Genomic DNA, 12,720 nt, shown 5'->3' on the forward strand with positions numbered 1-12,720 from the left:
CCCATCCCAGCAGAGTCCAGGAAGTAGCCAGGCACCAAAGACTGACGGTGGTGATGCCCAATGGGGCACGCCAGCGGCAGCGAAGGCCCCGCCCAGAGAGCGAACGCGGCCACTGAACGCGTGGAGGCGGGACTTCCGCTGTCCCGAGGAGGGCGGGGGGAGCGAACTGTTGTGGTGCGGCGCGTTGGGCGGGCGGCGGCCGGGCGGCCCAGGGGCTGCCGCGGGACTCGGGGCGCAGCCGAGCCGCTGAAGGGGTGGGGCGGGCCGGACGCGCCGCGGGGCCCGGGCGCCGCGGGTTCGAGGCCCGGCCCCGCGAGAGGAGGCCGCGCCACCCCAGGGGAGCTGCCGGGCGGCGAGTTTGCCCCGCAACCGAAAGAAGGCGGGGGCCTTCGAAACCCCCTGGCAGCCCGGGCCCAGAGTCCCTAGGGAGCCACCGCGTCCTGGGACGGCCCCCGGGACACCCCTGCTGCAGGGTAGCGATTCTGGGCCCCCGGCCGAAGGCGCCTCCGGGTGACCCCCGGCGGGGCCCTGCAAGCCGCGGGAGCTGACCCTGGGGCCTCAAGCCGGGAGGCAGGGGCTCTCCGGAGACGTGGGCCTGGGGCTGAAGGAGCCGGGCCTCTCGGACGCGGGGCAGGGCAGCGCCTGTCTGGAGACGGACTCCGGGACTCTCGGGTGCGGGGGTCTCGGCTACCTGCCCCGCGGGGAGCGCGGCCGCGGAGTGGCCTACAAGGTGTCCTCCCTTAGAGGGGCCGGCCCGGGGCGGGGAGATGAACGGCTTCAGCACGGAGGAGGACAGCCGCGAAGGGCCCCCCGCCGCCCCCGCCGCCGCCCCGGGCTACGGCCAGAGCTGCTGCCTCATCGAGGACGGCGAGCGCTGCGTCCGGCCCGCGGGCAACGCCTCCTTCAGCAAGAGGGTCCAGAAGAGCATCTCGCAGAAGAAACTCAAGCTGGACATCGACAAGAGCGTGAGTCCACCCGTGTCCGGGCCCCAGCGCCCAGCCGCTCTCCGGCCGCTGCCCGGGGCTGCGGTCCGTACTCCCCAAGCACTCCTTGCTACGGGCCTCGCCGCCCCTTATCTGCAGAATTGAAGAGCTGGACTCACGATCTTAAAGGCCGCTTCAGCGCTGACATGCTCTGTGATTCTGCCCAGATCCGATAGTTTGGGGGAGGGGGGGCTTCAAGGATTCCTTCCTGGGAAGATTTGACAGCGGTTTCTAGCTTGTTATATATATATATATATATATATATATGCTTTGGATGTTAGAGTAACGAGAGGGAGGTTAATTTAGATTGGGGGGGGGCAGGAAGGAGAATCGGGGAGATGATAATGAAGGGATCCAGATTTTCAACTTCTCCCACCTTCTAGGAACCCTGTTACTCCTTTAGACTGGGAAAAGGTGACAGTAACTTCCTTGTCTCCCGCGGCCTCTTTTTCTGCAGAGGGTCACTGAGCTTGCTTGCTTTGCTTCGCAGGCACTGTGAGAATGAGTGTTTCTAGGATGTGGCAAAAATGAGGCCAAGGCCAGGTCTTGGGAGATGGCTCTTGCAGTCCAGTTCACTGGAAGGGAGAAAAAAGTCAATTTTTTTAGGGGCAGAATCTTTGGGAATGCGGAGGTGGAGATTTAAATTTGAATAGGATTGTCCGGTGTTTTGTGCCTAATTATAGAAACTTCCTGTGTGATTTCAGCACTTCTAGTTAACAATTCTAAAGATGTGCCTATTGTCAACCAATTAAGAACTTTTTAGTTTGACATCTGTTGCTGCAAGCCTTATTGGCTGCTTCATGATTAGGAATTGGAAACAAATTAAGGGGACATTTAATATTCAGGTAAGCTAAGAGCTTACATAGTTAATTTTTTTTTTTAGAGCCAAATTTCTCCATGGTTGGGGAAGGTCAGAAGTTGAAAGGAAGTCCTCTTTTCCACTTATGATTTTATAGTTGAAACTGAGGCCCAGAGACAGGAAGTGATGGTGCCAAATGTATACAGCACCTGCTTAATTTCCTAAACCCATTATATGATTTCTTTCCAAGCCCCATGCATAAGCATTCATTAAGTCTTTAATAAATAAATCTTCCTTGTCATTTCTTTCAGGCTCTTCCCTTCTACCCTCAATTTTATTTAAAATTAACCATTATAGTGCATTTGCAACTCTTGCATGGCAAGGTGCTATTTTTAAGTGATAGAGGGTGAGCCAAAAACTTTCTTGCTACAAATCTGTATCAGTCAATGAATGAATGGATGGAATTCATCTGGAACAAACAACAGGCTAGACACCATGGTGGTCCCTGATGGTCACATGATGAAGTGAAATGCTTAATTATAGGACAGCAATGACCTACCCACTTGGAAACACTGCCTGCCTTCTGTGTGTGTGGTTAACAGCCTTTACTAGAACAGCTAATAACATTTTCCAGTTCTTTTAAACCTCTGGATGCCTTCACATCTGAATGACTTTGCTGCTGCAATGGAGGCTCCTTTTACCCATTACCCCTCCCAACCCCCATCCCCCCACCGCCTGGAAAACTGGTGGGATTGGGCTATGTCCACCATTTTCACATGCACATCTAGAAGGGAGGCAGCCTAAACCTAGCACTGACATTCCCAAAAGATAGAGAGCCTCTGAAAAGTACTAGGGTTTTGAAGTAGAATCACTCACAATTTGTTTCAAGGTGGTGTTGTGGAGTCATTTCTGAAAGGGATTTGATTTCATTCTCACAGGCTTGGGCAAGAATTCAATTCCAAGTAACTGCTGTGTTAACAAGAATTTTTAGCTGTTACAGAAAGTAAAGAAACAAACAAAAAAAAACCAATGACACAGCCAGGCTTGGTGGCATTTGCCTATAATCCTAGCAACTGAAGTTGTATCACAAGTTCAAGGTCAGCCTCCACAACTTAGCTAGACTTAGCTAGATGCTGTCTCAAAAAATAAGAGGACTGAGGATGAAGTTCATTGGTAAAGCACCCCTGGATTCAATCCTCAGTACTGAAAGAAAAGAAAGGAAACAACACTAGGACATTTGCATGGTTAAGGAGAAACAATGACTATCTCATAAAAGGATCTAGCAAACAACCTCTTTAAATAACAGCACCAAAAACCCAATTCAGGCAGTTTAACATTGGCAGTGTTCTGTGATTTTTTTTCATATTTTTATTGGGTGTGATTTAATAAGATATAATGTACTTGCAAGATGTAACATACGTAACCTATTTCTGCTTTTTTCCTGGAGAAAAGTAGAAGTTGAAAATAGTATAAAGGAAAATGTTGAGGTAGGAAAGGACATACATGTACTAGAGGTCAGAAGATCTGTGTGACCTTAGCCAGACTATTTCCTACTCTGGGTGGCTTCAGTTCACCCTTCTACAAAATGAGATTTAATCCAGTGGGGTTGCACTAGTGGTTGCTAAGTTCTCTTCCAGCTAGGATTTCATTATTCTCATGTCAGGACCTGAACTCCTAGCTAGATCTTTAAGAAATTCCTATTCTGCCTGTTCTAGTAAGTCTGTCACTGTGCACTTGAGGAGCAGCTAGATTTCTCAGCATACACGTGCTGGCCTGGCACCAGCTGCCTCTCAGGCACCAGCTGCCTCTCAGGACTGGACAGTGTTCTCTGGTATACTTCCCTGGAGAAGAACATGTCCTGTAGTACATATATCTCTGGGGGGATTCTTTGGAACACTGGCAGGTGCTGAGTGTGAAAGCCCTTTGACAAAGGGAAATCTGGCAAAGCTATCCCAGTTTGTAACTCTGTGAGTGGTGGCTTTTACTGGCCTAAGCTGCTTTTAGATGTAGGGGACTGCCAATATTCATGCATCAGCATTTATTGAGTGCCTGCTGTCTGTAAGACACCATTACAGTATAAACTTAAAATTATTCATGACTCACTAATCCAACCACATGAAAGTGATAATTCATCTGAATAAACAGTTTTTATTATTTTCTTCATAAAAAGACCTGAATTAATTGATGCTGACTTCCTGTCAGCTTACTTTTATCTTTAGGGATTTAAGGAATAAACTCAAATTTAGAAGTCTCTCCAGAACATTTGTGCAACATCTGTTTCAATATCAACAACCCCAAGTCATTTACACAGGCATTCAGTTTCTGTAAGGTTCTGAATGGTTCCTACAGGCAACCCTTATATTCTTAAGTAAAAACATATTCTTCACATCTTAGCTGCTGTTGGCACCTTTGCTTACTAATATGCCTCCAACCTATCTTAGAAAATAAGCACTAATATCCATCTTATTTTATGTGGTTCCACTTTGTGAGAATTTCCGCATTTCTTTCTACTTCTCTTTGTGGATCAGATGTGAAGTGTTGCAAGAATACACCAATACATGGAAATAAAGTTTTTCAGAATTATCGTATAGTAGTAACCACTGTAAATGTAAAATAGGATGTACTGTCTACCATTATCACAGTCTCAGCTTCCCTCCTCCCCAGGGCAACTCCGGCCTACTAACTCCTATATAATTCCTACAGGTCTTCTGAAAATGTCCCAAAACTCCCTGCTTCAAAAAACCTTAAAGGACTCTGTCTAGTCTGAAGGAACATCTCAACAGTCTTTATGTCCCCAACCTGGAATCTCTCCTTATACTCCTGTGTGGGCAGTCACTGCCACCCAGGCTGACTATTTACGCTGGGCCTCCTCACTATAACCGCTCTGTTAGCTACACTGGGACCTCTCAGGTTTCTCTTTGCTCACCATGTGGAATACTTCCTGTCTGCTTCCAAGTCCTTCCTTCTAACTGGGGGCCTCCATCCTGACTATCTCAGCTATAGGGATCTCTTCCTGTGCTGAATCCGTGCCATTTATTGTCTTCACCATTCAGTGGAGACTTGATTTGTAATACGCTGTGTGGTGTTAGCGTTCTCTTTGTGAGTGTGTGTGTGTGTGTGTGTGTGTGTGTGTTTACCCCCAGTGCTGGGAATCAAACCCAAGGCCTTGCACATGGTAGACAAGTGCTCTACCACTTAGCCCTCTTGTGTGGATCTTGTTCTACAACTCTAGAGTCAGCTTTGGAAACTATGGCCTACATCTCATTCTTCTCTCTCTCCAGTGCCTTAAAAAGAAAAGCCCCATAATTTGACAGATCTCTGTTGCTGTTTCCATGGAATTGGCAACACTGACTTTTATTTCCTTCCCATCAGGTAAGGCACCTATACATCTGTGATTTCCATAAAAATTTCATCCAAAGTGTTCGAAACAAAAGGAAGAGGAAGACAAGTGACGATGGTGGAGATTCTCCTGAGCACGACACTGACATTCCTGAGGTAAAGGCCAAAAAAATCAGCCAGAGAGAGCTGGAAGAACAGATTCTAATCTGATCCTTCCCTCTGGCCTGGTCTTCTTTTTGTGCTTAGAAGTAATTTTAGTCCCCTTTGTTTTTGCTGTGCTTTATTTGAAAAGTGAGCCATAGAATTATAGTAACACTGAACCTGAGAGCTGAAAGCTTGGAAATTGACTGGTCTGGCTGCCCCATCATTTTCCAGACAGGCACAGAGACCTGAGGTCTTATACATTGTTTGGAGACTCTGGTCTAGTCCTCTTTCCAATGACCATACTGCCTTTCTTCAAGAAACCCCTACTTGAATACAGCCACAATGTCAAATTTTTTCCAACCCTGTTTCTGCCTTAGAGACTTGAATGTGTGTGATCTGGGGGCAGTCTCTTCCCATCTGTTCTCTGGTCTGCAAAATGAACATGGGAGTTGTCAGTTCACACCAGCTGTGTCATGTCCTGATTCCATGACTGCTGATCAAGGCTTGTCTCAAGGATCCATTTCAAAGTCAGCTGCGCTGTTTCTCAATACTGGTACTACTGACATTTCCAGCCAGATAATTCTTTGCTGTGGGGGCTGGTCCCGTGTGTTGTAGGATGTTTAGCAGCATCCCTGGCCTCTACCCTTTAATGCCTGTCACACCATCCCCTGAGTCATGACAATCAAAAAGTGTCTCCAGACATTGCCACATGTCCTTTGGGGGGTCCTGAGTTAAGGACCACTGTGATGGACCATGAGACCAAGGCCTCTCCACCAGAAGGCTGCCTTTCCTTAGGGTGCTGTGGTATTAATGAGGCTCCTGGAAGGAACTGGATTTTCTTTCTACCTAAATTGTTTTCACTTAAGACTCAGCAAAAGAAGAACCGTTTATAGTGTACATTGAATATTTGACGCATGAATATTTCATAAGGCAACCGCCTGTTAGCACTCAGAGTGAAAATGACTGTGTAGGAATAGAAAGAGTAGGCGGGCCTTTGTCTGCAGATGTGGAAGAAACCTTGGAAAATCAAGCCCTTCCTTTGGCCCCTTCCCCTGTCCCCTTTCCAACATTAGTTTACAGTATTTGTTGCCTTTAGCATTATTATTATTTTATAAACATGTAATTGGTTTCTGAACGGTTTTCACAAAAAAAAAAAAAAAAAGGTTTTGAGGAATGTTTTGAAATGAATGAAGGACTTTGGTCCCTCATATTGATCATTCATTTTGTTTTTAAGTGCTCTCCACCTGCCTGAAGCAAGAACATCTCTTTTAGAGGCAGGTAAAGGCAGCCCAACTTTCTGGGCCTTCAATGTTTCCTGACTGTGCAGCTTTCCTCTCTTCCTGTGTTAGAAAAAACAACTGGGGGGGGCCCTTCCCCTCTGTTTTCCAGTCATCTGCAGAGACCCTGACCCTAACCTGCTGATTTGTCCATCCACTACAGTAGCTTTTGGTCTTTCCTTGGAGGATTTTTAAGAATTCTAATACCTGAAGGCTCAGCCTAGGAAAGAACTATTTCAAAGTTACAGTATTTCTCACTGTCCTTCGTGCCCCCTCTATCCAGTCTGCCACCTAGTTCTGGCATGTCTTCTCCATGATGTCTCTCCAGTTTTTGCCTTTTACTCCATTCTTAGTGTCCCCCTCTAGCATCACTTCCCTTCAAAGCTTGACTTTATCATCTCACTAATGAATCATTGCTATAGCACCTCCCTCTGACTCCCTCACCCCCTAGTCAGCCTTCCCGGCAAAACTCTACCAACTCCATCTTCCTGAAACACCACCCTCTGCCACCTATGATAGCTCCTCTGCTTCTCAAGACATGTTATACCTTTCACACCCACTGTGGTGGCCCCTTAGCCCATCCCTTTACATTAAGGCTGTGTGTGCCCATGATCTTCCATATTCCTTACTCCAATCCTCACTGCCTTTCTAGACCCTGTCCCTTCTTAGCTTAAGCTTCAACTCCTCTCCTCCTCCAGCCTCCTAGGATCAGCCCACCCAGCCGAACTCTTTTCCACTGTTTTGTTCCCCTTGCCAGTCGCTAGTCCTCAATGAACAATTTCTAAGAATTCTTTTGTGGCCTTCCCTATCCTCACCCCCACCTAGGGTATGCTGGGCACATTGTGGGCTCTTGGTGAATCCTGACTGGTCAGGTGATGGATAATGTGTTTCTCCTCTTCTGTCTAGGTCGATCTGTTCCAGCTGCAGGTGAATACTCTACGACGTTATAAACGACACTACAAGTTGCAGACGAGACCAGGCTTCAATAAGGCCCAGTTAGCAGAAGTAGGTAGACAAAATTTGGATAGAGAAAAGAGAGAACTATAATTGTGCCACTGTTGTAACCGTGATTCTTCCCTACAGCAGATGTGGTTCAGTGGTTAAGCACCCCTGGGTTCAATCTCAGATACTAAAAAAGAAAACACACCACACACACACACACACACACACACACACACACACACACACACAATAAGCAAGGCACACAACAGCATACACCTGTAACCACAGCTGGGCAACAGGCAGAAATAGGGGGAACTCAAGTTCAAGTCCAGCCTGAGCAACTTAGCTAGACCCTGTCTCAAAATAAAAGCACTGAGGACAAAAAAAATCTCACAGAAGTTGGTAGCAGAATCTCAGGACTCCTGGCTCTTAAGTATTCTTTTTGTTTGTTTGTTTGTTTGTTTGCTTGTTTGAATCTTTTTTGCAAGATACTTTATAGATATGGTCCTTTATGCACATCAGAACAGGTTAATCATCATCAAAACCTTTGTTAATAAAAAATATAGGAGCTATTTTTTCATTTTTTTCCTCTTGATTTCTTCTTTTCTTGGTGTTAGTAATGGAAGTATTTATTATGATGAATGGCATCCCAAAAAAGTTTTCTCCTATCCTGAGTTCTTAACAGTTTGGAAAGGGGAAAATTCTCCTTTGGCATTTTGTGTAGTCTCCCATCCTCCCATCCACCCCACCCCACCCCCTCCCCCACCTCAAGACAGGTTCTCACTATGTTGCCCAGGCTGGCCTAGAGAATTCCAGGGCTCAGTGATCCTCTTGCCTCAGCCTCTGCAGTGTATGGTTCTATAGGCATGTGCCCCCACACTCAACTTTCTCATCCCTCTTAATGTGTTTTCTGCCTATTATTGTAGAAATTTAGACAATGGAAAAAATAAATAAATGAAGTTCTACCATTCCAAGATAACCACTCTTCATTTCTAGTTCTCTCTTTTTATCTGTCCCAATCACCTCTATCCATCCATTCAGAGATTTCCTAAGACTCCACCCTACTTGTTTTGAGTCTTCCTTTAGAGGTTTCTTGCTGATCTATGGTAGTTTTCTTAAATCTTTCCTTCACTAGTGTCCAGATTACACATAGGAGCATACAGGCCTTTCCTACTTTAAAATGACATTTACCCATTTGCTAGTATTCACCCCTGGTGGAAAGGATAGGATGAGGTGGGGCAAGAGGAGATCTGCGGTCTCATGTCTTACACAATAAGCAAAGTGCTGGGAATATATGGTAAATTATGTGTCTTCCTTCAACTCCATTTTTCCTATTCAGGTCCTTATATTGTTTAGGGTAGTTCTTGGTTCAGATGGTTACATCTTTTTCAATTGACTGTTCATTTGACACAATTCTAAAAAGACACTTTTCTGCCTACTTTAAGGACCTGAGTAAGGTTTGGTAGCAGCTGGCCAACCAGAGCAATCCTGAACTGCCAGGATGGATGGTTGGCTGCCACTGAAATAGACCTGTGCCTTGGTAATATTGTAAGTTAAAGTGCTGCTTTTGGAAGCAAACCACCTAACCCCTGGGGCAAAAGAGTATCCTGAGTTCTGCAGTACATAGCAAGTCCTGCAATAGTCAGAATTCCCTCCTAGGGCTGGAAGCAACTCCTGTTCTCTCTTTTGCATAGTCAAGAACATGTGGCCCTGATTTATACATGGTTTAAGGGACTTTGGTTTTTTCCCCTGTGTAGACTGTCAGCCGACACTTCAGGAACATACCTGTGAATGAAAAAGAGACCCTCGCCTACTTCATCTACATGGTGAAGAGTAACAAAAGCAGACTGGACCAGAAATCAGAAGGCGGCAAGCTTGAGTGAGGAGGAAGCACACCTTAAAGAAATGAAGTATAATGCTCAATGCACAGGTGATATCTGTGACCATTAAGCCCATAAAGACTGTTAAATATTATTGTAAATAAAAAAGTTTGAATGATGAATACTGTAAATCTTTTTGGTCAGGAGGATTATATTCTCATGATTCGGCATGTGTATAGAAAGACTTTGTTTTAAGATAACTACTGGACTGAAAAAAAACAGGTTCATAAAAAGAATTTAAAACCGTGTATTGCAGCATTCAACAAAGCATTAAGTCGATCCTACTGGAAATATGGAATAAGAAATATTTTGGTATTCACCTTGTATGCCAGGCTGCCACATGCAAGACATGGCCCTGGAACAGCAGCGAAGAGCAATTGATGATGGAGGTGTGGGAGCAGACCTGTTTGGACTTGCACACCGCCTACTGAGGACATAGACGTCCTGCTCTGTTGCAAGCTCTGATTAGCACATCAGTTTGACACTGGTCCCTCTCACTTGCCCTGTGCCTTGTACACAGTGAGCACTCCATCAGTATTTGTTAGCTAATTGAGCAGTCACAACAGCACCAGTCCTGTAACATCTGCTTCCATCCTCTCATTGAGACCTCTGCCATTTCTGTTGCTCGCTGCTCAACTGCTAGGTGTGGAAGAAGTCCTGGTGCATCAGCAGGGAGGTTTCAGGAGAGTTGCATGTTTTATTTGTCCGGGTTCCAGAAACAATACGAAGACCCTCACGGGAGGGTCCTTTGCATGCCTCTCTACGCTTTACTCTTTGGGGCAAAGTCATGTATTGTGATTTCAGCCATGCTCCTCCTGGGTACTAAGTGCTTTTTAACAAACAGAAATTTAGTGATTTGGGGCTAATGTTTTGAGAAGTATTCATCCTTAGTTCACAGCCACCAGGAAATCTGCCAAGGACCATGTGATTCCTGTTCGGGAGTCCAGCTGTGGGAAAGCCTGTCTGGCTGCCTTGACTCCCTGGGCTCTGCTAGGCAGCAAATCATGAGTTTGAGCAAAAAAGGACGGTTCCACTTGATCCTCAGTTTTGCAAGAAATATGCCTTCCTTTTAGGGAGAAAGATCAGTAAAATAATTTTTCTAAATATTTCAATTTCAATTAACCTGATTTTTTTGTTGCTGTTCAAATTCTTCTATCCAATTATATCAGAGCCAAAGTATCCTGTGAAAGCAAAGATTTATATTCAGAAGTATACTTATGCAAAATTCTCTTATAGCGTCTTGGTGGGACAGAGAATGTAGATCAGAAAATGGGAGAAAAAGATAAGAAAATTGGATTCTAATTTCTAACCATCTTGACATATGTTATAGTCAAAGGTATGATTTTTTCCTTCTTGGTTGGTTTCAATTTAAGCCTTAAATGATAAGAGGAGCAATGGACAGCCTGGCAGAGTTTTAGTGTCTTATCTGAGCTTAATCTGAGTACTGTCTCAGAGAAGTCAAAACTAAACCCACACTGAGCAGGTGGTGGAATGTCTGGAGGTCTCAGTTCCGTGGAACAGAGTACTGTGGTTTCTATGGAATGCAAACAAGGCCACCGCTGTCACTAAAATGCAGTATGTTCGTTGCCCCATAGCTTTCGCCAGTGTTCAAAATGCATGTCCAGCAGATTGCAGCTTTTCAAAATATGTGTAAATGAATGTACATAGAATATACTCTGGGCAATGAGGGGGCCTATTTTGATACGTCTCCTGGCTGTGGAGGGTATAGCAAGGTGCTCTGAGTGTTTCAGTCATTCTAATTCAGTATGTATCTAGGGACTATCCCTCCTTCATAGCTGACGGATGTTGGCATAGCTATCGAAAAGGCTCAGCAGGAGCTGGAGTTTGGGAGCAGATGGGCCTGCAGGAAAAGGCATCATTAACCTGATCCATAGACATGTCCATGTCTTAATGAGGAAGAAAGTGGATCTTTCTGATATGTGAACCAAAATTGTGGGCATTGTAGGTCATGTCACTGTTTCTTTAATAGCAAATCTGTTTTCCCAGCTGCGAGCAGTACATTTCTGGATAAGGTATGGTGTTGGGGGCCGTTCAGCTGCATCTGTAAGAACGCTGTTGTTCCAAAGTGAAGCCTGGGAAGCTTTTCACCTTGAGCCAGCCGCTGCGCACACATGGTCACGTGTTGTCTTTCCTCTAAAGTGGCTGCTATAGGAAAGTAGAAATTGTGGGTATCTTTTCAACCTTTCAAAACAGGTGAGAGAAAAACAAAGTTATTTGAACTTGGGTTTTTCTCACGTCCAGAAGTCTGTTCTTTCATCACGCTACTAAACCACTTGCCTTAGCCTCTTCTGCAGTTCTTGATGGCTTTATCCATGGGTAGAAGACTTCTGCCTGTGAGAAATGGCCAGGCCCTCCAAAGCCACTAGGTCTGGCTCTAGGGAGTGGTGGGTTTGGGGAAAGCAGTGTTCATCCTGGCTGCCTGCATTTCTATGCCACTGTCAAGGACACTTCCCTCCACCTGTGACGTTGCAGCATTGCCTTCTCTCTTCTTGGTGCTCCTGGGCAAAACTGGAATTTCAGATCCAGAACTGGTATTGTCTTCTTAAAGAGTACAGTTACTGCCTCAGTTTCAGCCTGGTATGATTGTTTCATGTGCCCTGAAGGTTGTCACATGCAAATGTCAATATCCTACCATTCATGTTTCATTTTAAGGTTTAAAAAAAAAAACTTAGGTTGACAGTGGTATATGAAGAAGATCATAACTGAATCTCACAAAAGATTGAAAGCCAAAGGATTCAGGACTACTGTTGTAAACAAGGAGGGATTTCACTGTGTGTTACAGCTGCCGAGCGTTAGATGTTCCAGTTGTAGTTAAATAGTCACTGCTAGCCTTTTGGAGAGCAGATTTTAATAATGTTTGTGATGGAATGTTGCATCTAACCTTGGCATTTGAGCTGTTTATTTTGTGGGAAATACTTTGTTAATATCCACAGAGCAACTGCCTGGTGGAAGGCGGAGGAGGGGAAGAAGCTTTCTCTGGAAGCCTTGCATACTGAAGTAGGCTGTCCCACAGGTGGATCCCAGAGAATTTGCTTCATGGAAATCATCTGAAGACTCAATTGCCACAATGACAAGATCCAAAGGTTGGGAAAGGGTATTTAAGTGATCCAGTCCAGTCTCCCGTAGGTGCTGACATTCTGCCTCCAACTGTCCCACCAAGGGAGCAGTCTGGGCTTACACACCTCTGAGGACAGAGAACTCACTACCTCCTGGGGAAGCCTGTTCTACCTTTGTAAACCTCTGGCTTTTCTATGTTCTCTGTAATTCTCATCTTAGTCCCTGCCCCATGGGGGCCACATGGAAAGTTTCTCATATTGGCAAGGACCTCATTTCTG

At 45.4% G+C, this 12,720-nt stretch overlaps 1 protein-coding gene across 1 annotated transcript; it reads left to right on the forward strand.

Annotated features, from left to right (window-relative positions):
• The first annotated feature begins 269 nt into the window (after nucleotides 1-269).
• Sap30l (SAP30 like) lies at nucleotides 270-12,036 on the forward strand. The gene is made up of 4 exons (XM_026388283.2): nucleotides 270-965; nucleotides 5,155-5,277; nucleotides 7,449-7,547; nucleotides 9,242-12,036. The coding sequence occupies exons 1-4, from the start codon at nucleotides 768-770 to the stop codon at nucleotides 9,365-9,367; spliced, it is 546 nt and encodes a 181-aa protein (XP_026244068.1). The 5' UTR covers nucleotides 270-767; the 3' UTR covers nucleotides 9,368-12,036.
• Nucleotides 12,037-12,720: the final 684 nt, after the last annotated feature.

This window comes from Urocitellus parryii, chromosome 1 (assembly GCF_045843805.1).
Source record: "Urocitellus parryii isolate mUroPar1 chromosome 1, mUroPar1.hap1, whole genome shotgun sequence".
NCBI classification, from domain to species: domain Eukaryota; kingdom Metazoa; phylum Chordata; class Mammalia; order Rodentia; family Sciuridae; genus Urocitellus; species Urocitellus parryii.

Coding starts and splice junctions, on each gene's coding strand:
- Sap30l (XM_026388283.2), top strand. CDS start 768: ATGAACGGCTTCAGCACGGAGGAGGACAGCCGCGAAGGGCCCCCCGCC. Junction 5,278..7,448: donor ACGACACTGACATTCCTGAG/GTAAAGGCCAAA, acceptor TCTTCTGTCTAG/GTCGATCTGTTCCAGCTGCA. Junction 7,548..9,241: donor ATAAGGCCCAGTTAGCAGAA/GTAGGTAGACAA, acceptor TCCCCTGTGTAG/ACTGTCAGCCGACACTTCAG.